The sequence below is a fragment of the Diplotaxodon limnothrissa genome, linkage group LG4, assembly GCF_057381915.1.
Source record: "Diplotaxodon limnothrissa isolate DT_005_m linkage group LG4, D_limnothrissa_male_GT1.1, whole genome shotgun sequence".
NCBI lineage: Eukaryota > Metazoa > Chordata > Actinopteri > Cichliformes > Cichlidae > Diplotaxodon > Diplotaxodon limnothrissa.
In genome coordinates, this window is record NC_140599.1 from 22,792,859 (window position 1) to 22,804,704 (window position 11,846).

Consider the following 11,846-nt stretch of genomic DNA (forward strand, 5'->3'; position numbering starts at 1 on the left):
GCTGCCATTTTGAACACTATCAAACACTGACCCTCTCTTTCACATGTGGAGCCATGTACACACACATGTGCGTAGTGAAAGTGAGTCACCCACAGAGGCCCAGGCGTATTTAGAGACCGCTATGTGAGCGCCTGGCCCTGCATGCTTGGAATGCCTTGGGTGTGACCAGAGTGGCCATGTGTGTTTGCGTGTATGTGTTTGTGTATGTGTAGTAACGTTGCTCCAGCTGCCTGTCGTCTCCAGCTTGTCCCATCGGTTCTCACTTAAGGAGCAGAGCCAGCCAGACAGTGACTCAAGCAGACATACACACGCACACAGAGGATGAATTAGTCAATGGAAAGAGCTGTACACATTGTTTGGAATTTCCTGGTCACCAGAAATTTTGCTTGAAAACGATCCATGGGTCATTTTTAAACTTTCACTGATCTTCTCACATTGAACTTCACTGAAGTTGTATTCATTAATGAAAATGAAGGATATTTAACTGTAATTACTGGAAGTGATCGTGCGAGCGGAACAGTTTTCCAGTTTTCCATGAAGTTTCAAGTTATGCATTGCACAACGGTGATCCTCAGAGGTTGGCTAGCACTGCCTACTCCCTCCTCCCACAACCATGTGTGTAGTTTTTACAGACTTGAGATCTACAAACCTAACCATGACCTCAGAGAATTAAATATTCTCAGTGGAAAACCCCCGTATCCCCAAAGTGGCATTTCGGGCTTGTCAGCTGCATTGTATGTGTAGTTTTTCCATGTGTGAGTGTAAGAAAGAGCAAAAAGAGCGAGAGAAAAAAGAGATTTTGTTTGCAACTTCAAATACAGAACTATTTTCCACGAGCCTGCATCTCTCTGCTGTTGTTTATATAGTGAACATATGTTTGTACTTGTGGTATTTGTACAGCACACGTTATTAAAAAGACTGTCTTGCAGGAGCAGAGCTTATTTAACAAGGCTGAAGCTGCATTGTGGGCTCAGTGTAATGGGAGCCCAGGTAATTGTTTTGAAAGGGTAACTTTATAATGGAAAAATATAAAAACAAGCCCTGGCTTCAATTAAGCCTTTCCACCCCATCCCCCACAACCCCGAAAAAGTGAGGAGTTCCGTCCAAGCTGCCATGTATATTTTCTTCTCTGCCGTTCACCATTTGCCTGCTCCGTATAACCAAGTATGGGATTTAATGTAATTTTTCCGGCTGCACATTCGGAACCACAGTTTTGGGGTCATGGAAACTGCCTGAGTTTGCATTTTCAGTCATTCATTTCCATTTTTTATTGAATAAAATAAATGTTTTTTTAAAAATGGAAAGCTGAATCACTTTTCTTCACAGCTCTGCATCATTTTTCTTGACCACACCCTACTTTTAGTCTTTAAAGGGTAAAATTCATTTCTTAGAGGAACTCGAAAGAACAGATGTTTTGAAACTCTCAAATGGGTGTGGGGTGGGGTGGGGGGGGGGGATAAGCTATGGTCTCATCTGGAATGCGTAAAGCACAACAATACATCCCACAGAGTGGGCGGGAACTGTTATGACTTAAATCCTCCCAGAGCAGTATAGGATGATGGTGTAGGCTGTATTGATCAAGATGTTCTTTCTGACTTTCTTCACATATTTGCAAGGCATACAGAGTTCAGGGAGAGGACATTATTTTTCTTTAAAGTAATCTTGTGGTTTCATTAAAACCTCATTAAAGGTTTGGCATATTGTGAATCTGTGTGTTGGCCATCAAAATAGTCCTGGAGAACAACACAGGGGCTATCCCGTGGATAGCCTGTAAGCTTTTCATGTCACATATTAATTCAATATTATGTTATGGTCTAAACTACTCACCACTAGTAAAACTATACTTTCAATTTCCAGCATAGATTGAATTGGTTGTGGAAAAACAGCACTGAAAATATCGATCCTACAGGGAGCCTATGTGGCAGCATAGGCTCAGGGCTGCTTTGAGATTATTGTAAGTTCCCAATACTCACCAAAGTCAAATTCAATATCTTGTACCCTGTTAAGATTTGGTCACAATTTCATTTCTTCCAACTTGTGGCCCCAAAGTAATAATTTTCCCACGCATAAACCAATATAGCAGTTTTATTTGATGTTAGAAAGATACAATAATCAGTAAACGACATAAACGCCTTCTTGATGTACTATTATAAAACAATTTATTATTATTGGCACAATTCACTCAAAGCTACAAATGTGAGCCTTCTGGTTAAAATGATAGGATTTGTCCATCCGGGACTTTAATTCAGAGAAAAATGACTAAAATACGTTTACATAAAATGACAGATGAACTGACCAGCAGACTGAGCGTTATCCTGGTAGCAAGTTCAAAGTGAGGCATATTGGGGTCAGGGAAGAAGTGAAAAAAATGCTAGACTGGCTGTGAGTTTGTTGATGTTTTTAAGTATGTGGATTGTATGTTTGTAGAACATGCTGATGCACTGAGGTGTCTGCCAGAGTTTATCAGGCCATCCTCACCTCCTCATTCACTCAACCACTGAGAGGAGCTGTCAGTGGGTTTGGCGCAGATATTCTATGAGTGGCTGCTCTGGGCTGCCGCCCAGACTGATGCAGACAGATGAACACACACATACACCATCTCCGCTTCAAGCCAGGCTTTACAGCAAGGCCACAGTTTCCTTTGGCCAGGCCACAGTCTCTAGGCTACCCAACACATATGTATGGGTATCACCGCATTCGCTAACATTCGATCAGACAGACTACTCTCTAAACCGAGACTGAACTGAGCACCATGTGCATTGTGGATTCCACTATCAAGTTTGGTTTCATGTTTCAGCAGGCATGACTCATAGCTTAGGCAGTGAATCTGATCTGGAGAGATACCTGTTTAACAGCATGCTGAGGATTGTATTCTTGAATTTTTTTCTTTTTCCTCATTTCTTCCACACAAGTTGATAGCTTGGCCTTTGTTAACTATCCTATAAAGAGCTCTGCTGTTTTGTGTAAAGAATTCATTAAAAGTCACGGCCAAGAGTAAGGGTGTGTGAAACCTGTCTGATGAACTATGTAAACACATCTTCCTTCAGAAGTAAATGAACTCTAGTTTCTACACTGGTATATCACGGCATTTGACCTCAGAAGCAGTTCTGCGGATAATTCCTACAAAGCTGCAACAAATAGTGAGATAATAGCCAGTTAGATGCAACTTCTTCCAGGAAAACCCGATTTACAAAAGCTTCAAAAGTGCTGGCAGCATTTCAGGAAAGAAAATATTTCCTTCTAAGCACCTTTATTCTCATAAAATCTCAGTTGGCAGCTTGTGAAAGAAATGCTGCAATGTTAGCTGTCAAAGAAGGACAGCTACAGTTTCGAAAAGATAACACAGCAACTGGAATGAGTAAACTTCTGATAGCAAGTAGGAGGAATTAGTTTCTTCTCTGAGAGTTGTAGTGGATTCTAGCTACAGATCTGCAGATCTCAGAGCAGTTGGATCATATGATCACGACTGCTTATTGCAACATATTTGATTGTAATTAAAAAAAATAGCAATAGAGCATGTCTGACGCAACTTAAATTCTTATCCACAGATATCAGAGCTGTGAGAACCGAGTAGAAAGGAGAGCAAAGCAATTCAAATTGAATTCTTTCATAGTTTTTATTGCTTCATTCTAAACCCCCGGAGGCCAGTCGCACTCTGATTCCAAGCAACAGTCTGTGTTACAGTCTTGCCTGTTGGGATGTGTGTCCTGATGACATCGACTCCAACAGGAAGCCAGGGGCTAATGATTACCACATGTTTAGGATCACTAGGGTGCCACAATCTGGATTTTGTCATGCCGTATGTCTCTCATTTATTTGGTTGTTGATTCTTGATAGGGAAGGACAGAGCCTTTTCTAAAGGGAAGGAAACAACAGCCCTAATCACTTTTAAACATGGCCTGTTTTATCTGATTTAACACCCGGCCAATGGATCTCTTCAGCTCAGTTATGGGTCTTCCTGGAGTTTTGAAATTTAAAACAAAAGAGACGACAAGGGGTGTGTATTATAGAGCCTGGCCATATTTTCAACGTGCGTATTTAGGATCATTGTCAACATGCATTCTGCTGTTGGTGTCACTGGGTGTCAACACATTACCATGCAAACCTTTAACACAGGTCAACTTGTCGTTCCGTTTCAGCTCTTTCTGTCTATGGGATGTCATTTGATAGTCACTCAGCGGTGTAAAACATAAACAGCGAACACAGGGTAAGACCAGTTCAGCCCTGAGGGTTAAGAAACACAAGAAAGTGTCATGAACATCCTGGAAAACATAAACAGCATCTGTAAGAGGAATGTCACTGTCAGCGGATTCACATAGTATCATATGTTTGGAAATGAATCTCGATTAAAGCAGGCAACAGAACGAGCAGTGAAAATGAACAAAACGTTCTGTGAATAGTGCAGAAAAGCATCCAATGATTTCCAGCTGTGATGAGCCAAAGATGTGATTTTTTTTTCCTTTTTCTTTTCCTCAACGTCCCATACAGTGGGGCAAAAAAGTATTTAGTCAGCCACCGATTGTGCAAGTTCCCCCACTTAAAATGATGACAGAGGTCAGTAATTTGCACCAGAGGTACACTTCAACTGTGAGAGACAGAATGTGAAAAAAAAATCCATGAATTCACATGGTAGGATTTGTAAAGAATTTATTCGTAAATTAGGGTGGAAAATAAGTATTTGGTCACCTCAAACAAGGAAAATCTCTGGCTCTCACAGACCTGTAACGTCTTCTGTAAGAAGCTTTTCTGTCCCCCACTCGTTACCTGTATGAATGGCACCTGTTTGAACTCATCATCTGTATAAAAGACACCTGTCCACAGCCTCAAACAGTCAGACTCCAAACTCCGCCGTGGCCAAGACCAAAGAGCTCTCGAAGGACACCAGGAAAAGTATTGTAGACCTGCACCAGACTGGGAAGAGTGAATCTACAATAGGCAAGCAGCTTGGTGTGAAAAAATCAACTGTGGGAGCAATCATCAGAAAATGGAAGACACACAAGACCACTGATAATCTCCCTCGATCTGGGGCTCCACGCAAGATCTCATCCCGTGGGGTCAAAATGATCATGAGAACGGTGAGCAAAGATCCCAGAACCACACGGGGGGACCTGGTGAATGACCTGCAGAGAGCTGGGACCAAAGTAACAAAGGTCACCATCAGTAACACACTACAACGGCAGGGAATCAAATCCCGCAGTGCCAGACGTGTTCCGCTGCTGAAGCCAGTGCATGTCCAGGCCCGTCTGAAGTTTGCCAGAGAGCACATGGATGATACAGCAGAGGATTGGGAGAATGTCATGTGGTCAGATGAAACCAAAGTAGAACTTTTTGGTATAAACTCAACTCGTCGTGTTTGGAGGAAGAAGAATACTGAGTTGCATCCCAAGAACACCATACCTACTGTGAAGCATGGGGGTGGAAACATCATGCTATGGGGCTGTTTTTCTGCCAAGGGGACAGGACGACTGATCCGTGTTAAGGACAGAATGAATGGGGCCATGTATCGTGAGATTTTGAGCCAAAACCTCCTTCCATCAGTGAGAACTTTGAAGATGAAACGAGGCTGGGTCTTCCAACATGACAATGATCCAAAACACACCGCCTGGGCAACAAAGGAGTGGCTCCGTAAGAAGCATTTGAAAGTCCTGGAGTGGCCTAGCCAGTCTCCAGACCTCAACCCCATAGAAAATCTGTGGCGGGAGTTGAAAGTCCGTGTTGCTTGGCGACAGCCCCAAAACATCACTGCTCTCGAGAAGATCTGCATGGAGGAATGGGCCAAAATACCAGCTACTGTGTGTGCAAACCTGGTAAAGACCTATAGTAAACGTTTGACCTCTGTTATTGCCAACAAAGGTTATGTTACAAAGTATTGAGTTGTATTTTTGTTATTGACCAAATACTTATTTTCCACCCTGATTTACGAATAAATTCTTTACAAATCCTACCATGTGGATTCATGGATTTTTTTTTTCACATTCTGTCTCTCACAGTTGAAGTGTACCTCTGGTGCAAATTACTGACCTCTGTCATCATTTTAGGTGGGGGAACTTGCACAATCGGTGGCTGACTAAATACTTTTTTGCCCCACTGTAGGTGGAGAGGCTTCCTTCATTCCTTCATATTCCCACATGTAAAATTATTAGCTGTCCCACTAATGTGTCCTCAAGGCAGCCAATTCATGGTCACATCCAAAACCAAACCCTAATCCCCAGTTGTGTCACTGTTCCTTCACTCATATGTTTCCTGTTGGAGATGAAGCAGCCCCAAAAGCCCCCTGGCCACTCCTGCAGGTGGAGACCAGTGCTGTAAAACTGGGTTGGGCTTGAGCTGAGGCTGAGTCATTTTTATCACAAAATAGCAAACTGTTCCAGTTAATCCAGCTCATCACAAGTCTAAACTTGAGTCTCAATATGTCTGCTTTGAGAATATAAGAACGAAAATGAAAGTAACATCATGAAAGAAAACGCAGAATGTGCTCACCTAGCTCTGAGATTAACACTGGATCCAGAAAATGGTAGGTAGGTAGGTAGGTAGGTAGGTAGGTAGGGGAAATTGTTAAATACATGCAGATAAAGATGTCAGCAGCAATGCAAATAAAGTCATTCATACTGGGGATGCTGCATGTTGTGGTGAGGTTACTTTAATCTTGTATTAAAACTAAATACAAACCAAACAGTAGAGTCATTGTGACGCCTTTGTGGTTTGGTTTCAGGTCAGCTGTTTTGCCTGAAGTGAGTAGGTCTCACAAATAAGTGAGGTTTATTTAAGAGAATAAATCTGAGCATGCGCAGTAAATGGCCAAAAACCTTGCAATTTTGACATTTTAAACAGCCATCTAACATATCTCACTTTTAGTGAAAGTCTTAATTAAAAGGGTGTGCCAGTTTTAAACTCAGCTACGGCCGAGCCGCAATAACCTCGCACTGTTGTCGCTGGTTTTGAGCTGCTTCTGCCTGTTTGCTTTGTAATCACTCTCTACAAAAGGACGAGCCTTGTGTTTTGTTTTGGTTCTTTTTTGGGGTGGGGGTGGTGGGGGGTGGGGGGGGGGGGGTGATGGCTTTGGGTTTGCTATCAGCCATGTAACAGAGATCACAACTCAACAGGGTTACAGTTGAGTCATCACTGAGCGAACCAAGTAATCAGTCAAAGCGAGCAGCAGTAGCTTTTACAGCATTCCAGAGTATGTGAGGATTTTTTCTTCTTCTGTTGTAGTCCAAGTGTGTGTTTCACACTAAAATATTCATCACTAAAACATCAAACAGCCACATAAAAATTTCATTAGAAAACCAATTTTTGTCCGTTTTTATAAATATGATTAAAAATCCGACAGCTTCATTAATGAAATGTTTATTGCATTCTTATTAGAGGTTATTAAATCAAAAGTAAAGGGTGGGGCACATTAAGGCTCACTGCAATAATGCTTCATTTGCTAAGGAATGCATCACCTATACTGCATTAGGAGATTTCACAACAGCAGCAGCAACAATCTAACTTTATAATTCATGTCCTATTATTGTTTGAAGTTTTCTCTATTTTTAGTCAGATCCAGCGTTATCCTTCCTGCTCTGTATCCTCTTTATAAGTAACAAAACTGCATTGCCTGTGAATTCTCCCTGACCACAGACTAGTGTTACACCAGTGAGATTTGTAAGCTTCTCTCACACCTGCTCCAGCTGCACTGCCAGGTTCATCTTTTCCTCCTGCTTCTCCTGCTGCTGGCAAAGCCTGCCCCCACTGACCACTGCACCAATTACATCTTCATAAACAGTGGCACGTCCATCCAGTGGTCTGGGCGGTTGTCAAAGAGCTGTCTCTTTTTTTTTTCTTTTCTTTTTTGCCTCTCCAGCTCTGCCAGGACACACAGTGCTGCCTCACTGGGCATCCCACAGGGAGGCTGTACAGCAGCCCACAGTTCATCCCTTTGCGTGTTTACAAACACAGACCACAGGAATCCACCTGATGGGCCAAGAACAGCAAGGGAGAGGAAAGAGGGCAGGCACGCGCTGTGTTCTCTGACTGCAGCAGGTGATGACTATCACGTTTGGACTGTGATGGTTTCAAAGCAGCAGTGTGCGCTTGTTCTTTTATCGCTGTTTTCACTGCCATTCTTAATTTGGGTTTACAGCTCTGTCACTGTGAGGAAATGGCACGAGACCGCAGTGTAATGAGCGATACAGAACTCTGACGGGCTTTGATCTGCAATCTTAGTAACCCATCGATGGACCTCGAGTCAAGCCGTTCCATCAGTGTAGCATGACCAAAACACTGCACTGTTTTAATTCCCTTTGGCACTGGACAAACCCCCCTGTTTCTTCATAGACTTGGAGAGACAACACATGAGGCTCAGTTCACACAAACACACACACACAGGCATTCTGGGCCCCCAGAGCACCTCGCTGGTTCACGTGCAAACACACACATACACACACGTGTACACGTGTGTTTTATGACGATCAATGAGTTTTGTTTGCAATCAAATGCAACAAAGTCAAGAATCATGACTGTCATTGTACAAATAAGAAAATGAATGAGCACTGTGGATGTAATGAATGACTCATTAGATCATAAACCAACTCTACATAGTTTTATATCAGCAGGTTATGTTAATGTTTTGGAAAGTGTGGAATTCTGTTTGTGTGTCTGTGGAAGTCTTTAGGTTTGCTCAGCAGTGCCACAGGTTATACTACAGTCCTGTAGATTTCACTTTCGTTGATGGGCCTCCACGGGAGGAAAGAGAAAGAGAGAGACAGAGGGGGAAAAGAAAGGAGTAGGCCTCTGGTGACGTGCAGGGCCTGCAGGGCGGTGTTCAGGCGGAGAAAGACACAGACTGGGGTGTGTGAGCTACATCTGGAATAGTATCTAGAGAGAGTCGCGAAGCAGAAGCAAGGTGATACTTTCCCAGCTCTTCTCTTCAGCTCGATCCGTTAAACGGAGAAAAAACTCCAACAACTTTTGATTGGCCTTTTTTTTGTAAGTGGGATTAATATATTTGCTTTTTCCATGCTCTTGTTATAGTCAGTGATCTCATTTTTCCCCCATTGAGTTTTACCCTCATACAGCAGGACTCGACCATGGATTTTACTTTTATGACGCAAAACCCGTTAAACCGTTTGAAGCTGTGACTTTGCCCGAGAGTCTCGCTCGTCTCTCCCAGTTTTAAAGTTAGGTGCTTTGTACTTGACATTACCAAACAGGGAAAGTTGTGGCTCGCGCATGGCGGTACTTTTCTGGAATGTTTTTCATAGAGATGGGTTGAGTTTGTTTTCCAGCAGCCTGCTCCCGATTAGTCGAGAAACCGTCTCCCTTACTCACACAGACAGCTGATTCATGGTCAGGTTTTTAGCCAACGACTTTTTTTATGCAAACCCGTATTGCTTTCATCAGTTAGTTACGTCGTTTGGATATTTAAATAGATCGAAAGTTCAATACTTTGATTCACTTTGACAAAAATAGATTAATTTGTGCAGCTCGACGTTAAACTCGACATTAATTATTAACTTCGGGAAATAGTCAATGGTCCTCCCTTCTTCGCCCTGTGTTTGAATGTAAGGGAATACTTTCACATTGAGGTAAACATTGCGGTCGATGCATAAGTGAGGTAATGCCGCCCTCTGGCGTGGAGATAGGCTAGTGAACACACCTAGAAGAGAGTTGGTGTAATGGCAAATTCACGTGAAATGTCTTCTCTTTTCTGCAGACCTACTTGAAAAAAAATGCTGCTCATCCTGCTTGGAGTGCTTATCTTGCACGTAATCATTCTCATTCTCCTCATCGTGTCGACAGCTGCCAGTGTAAGTTCTGTGAGACCTTTTGTCAACTTTTAAATTGCGAAAAATACAGAATGGAGCATGAGGATGTGATCTGAATAGACAAGGAGTTGTTTCAGTGATTGATTACTTTGTAATATTGCTACTGGACGTACAGCAGTAACAGGTTAAATGGTTCCGTGTTGTTGTGTTTATCAGGCCTGGTCTGTAGCTGACAACAGTGGCAAAGATCTATGGTACAAATGCTCAACAAACAATGGAGGTTACCATTGCCAACCATCCAGCAATGAAGGTTTGTTCATGTTTATAGAAAAACAAACAAAATGCAGCGTGCTTTGTTACTGAAAAGTGATGCACAAGTTAAATTTCATGCTATTCATCTCTTCTGTCTGCCTCCTAGACTGGATCCAAGCAGTGCAAGCTCTCATGATCCTGTCAGTGCTCTTCTGCTTCTTCTCCCTCATTGCGTTTTTATATCAGCTGTTCAGACTAGTTAAGGGCGGACGCTTCTTCTTCACTGCCATCTTCCAGATCTTAGCAAGTGAGTATGACTTCATCACATGCTGACAGTCACACCCTGAGAAGAAATGGGTGGAGTGGTGAGATCATCTACATTCATGCCAATTTCCTTCAGATTCCCCTCAACTCTCTTCTCATCTTTCCTAGGTGTGTTTGTGATGTGCGGGGCAATCATCTACACTGTGATGCGTCCAGATGATGGCACCCATACAAACTTCGGGTATGCGTATGTGCTGGCTTGGGTGGCTTTCCCTATGTGTCTCATCAGTGGCCTAATTTATATTGTCCTGAGGAAGAAAGAATGAAAGAATCAGGGGAGGAGAAATAAGGAAGGGTAGTTAGGAGGCCCTTTACTACAACAGCGCACTGTGCTTACTACCCACAGACCATAGACTGACATCCCAACAAAAGTGCATGTGTCACCAACACAAAATAATTTGTTTTTGTTGCTGTATTTCAGTATCCATTATTTCTCTGAAAACATCACATCAGGTTTTTTTTTCTTTCAACACCACAGCTGTGTTATCAGTGTGTGTTTGGAAATGCATTGGTGACATATTGATTTTTGATGCATGCTGGCACTTGATTTCAACAAATCCATCATCGGTGATGAGATGAATAACATTGCATTGCTTCAGTACAAAGATGTACATAGTGTCTGTGGTTTTTAGACATATTTATAACATTTTTTCATACATTGTGTACATAATGTTGTCAAGTTAACATTGTCATGCTCAATTATGTGATAGAGTTTGTGTCTTTCACAAGTCATGCAGCTGTGCCAAAGAGATGTCGCTTCAAAAGCCAGAATATCAAGCTTCTTATTTTTTTTAACATTGTTTTTATGTCTTAACTGTCAGATGCTTTGATCCATGTGCCTTACTTAATCTGTTTAATTCTTGAAGGAAGTAAGAAAACCCTCAAAATTGAAAATAAGTGTTAATACTCATGAAGTTTTGTTTCCTGACTTATCATTGTACTTGATATACCAAATAAAAATGTTTTGCATTTTGTAACCTAGTTTTAAAAATGGTGCTTTTTTTCTTTTCTTTTTTTTATTATTATGCTTGAACTGTATAGCCTACTTTGTGTTGCAAGTGTGTCATGTCCTGTGATTAATTTGCTTTTGTACAAACTCGAGTTTGCCTTTTTTTTTGTCAATATTCTAAATAAACCTTTTGAAAATAAATCTGCTTGTCGCTGAAAGGTTTAATCATGTGCACGCTTCACAGAAGTCCGTAGGATGGGCTATCTGCACTCTTTTAGTAGTATAGGGAATACTAGGAAATGGCACTATTGTGTCTTTACACCATATTTTTGTACCTCTTGGTGGCGCTATGACACACAAAACACGTAAATGCCTGCGAATAAGAGTGTTCACCATAGCCACAAACTACCGTGATAAATACTTTCACTATGTAAGCATGGTGCTACATTATATTTACATGGTGTGTGGCAAGAATGGTGCAGATTAAACGATCATGTAAATCAAAGGTTTTGAAAAGTTAGGAGTCTCTCTCTTGTTCATTCATAGAGTTCATTCATAGAGTAAACTCTATG

At 41.8% G+C, this 11,846-nt stretch overlaps 1 protein-coding gene across 1 annotated transcript; it reads left to right on the forward strand.

The window, feature by feature from the left end:
• Positions 1 to 8,868: 8,868 nt before the first annotated feature.
• LOC146633810 (peripheral myelin protein 22-like) lies at positions 8,869 to 11,363 on the forward strand. Its single transcript, XM_085352538.1, has 5 exons — positions 8,869 to 8,970; positions 9,698 to 9,791; positions 9,966 to 10,059; positions 10,168 to 10,308; positions 10,434 to 11,363. Exons 2-5 carry the CDS (start codon positions 9,714 to 9,716, stop codon positions 10,589 to 10,591), a joined length of 471 nt encoding a protein of 156 aa, XP_085208664.1. The 5' UTR covers positions 8,869 to 8,970; positions 9,698 to 9,713; the 3' UTR covers positions 10,592 to 11,363.
• Positions 11,364 to 11,846: the final 483 nt, after the last annotated feature.

Bases quoted from the DNA above. Each gene is read 5' to 3' on its own strand.
- LOC146633810 (XM_085352538.1), top strand. From the start codon at position 9,714: ATGCTGCTCATCCTGCTTGGAGTGCTTATCTTGCACGTAATCATTCTC. The intron at 9,792-9,965 runs GTAAGTTCTGTG...TGTGTTTATCAG, and splicing joins TCGTGTCGACAGCTGCCAGT to GCCTGGTCTGTAGCTGACAA. The intron at 10,309-10,433 runs GTGAGTATGACT...CATCTTTCCTAG, and splicing joins CATCTTCCAGATCTTAGCAA to GTGTGTTTGTGATGTGCGGG.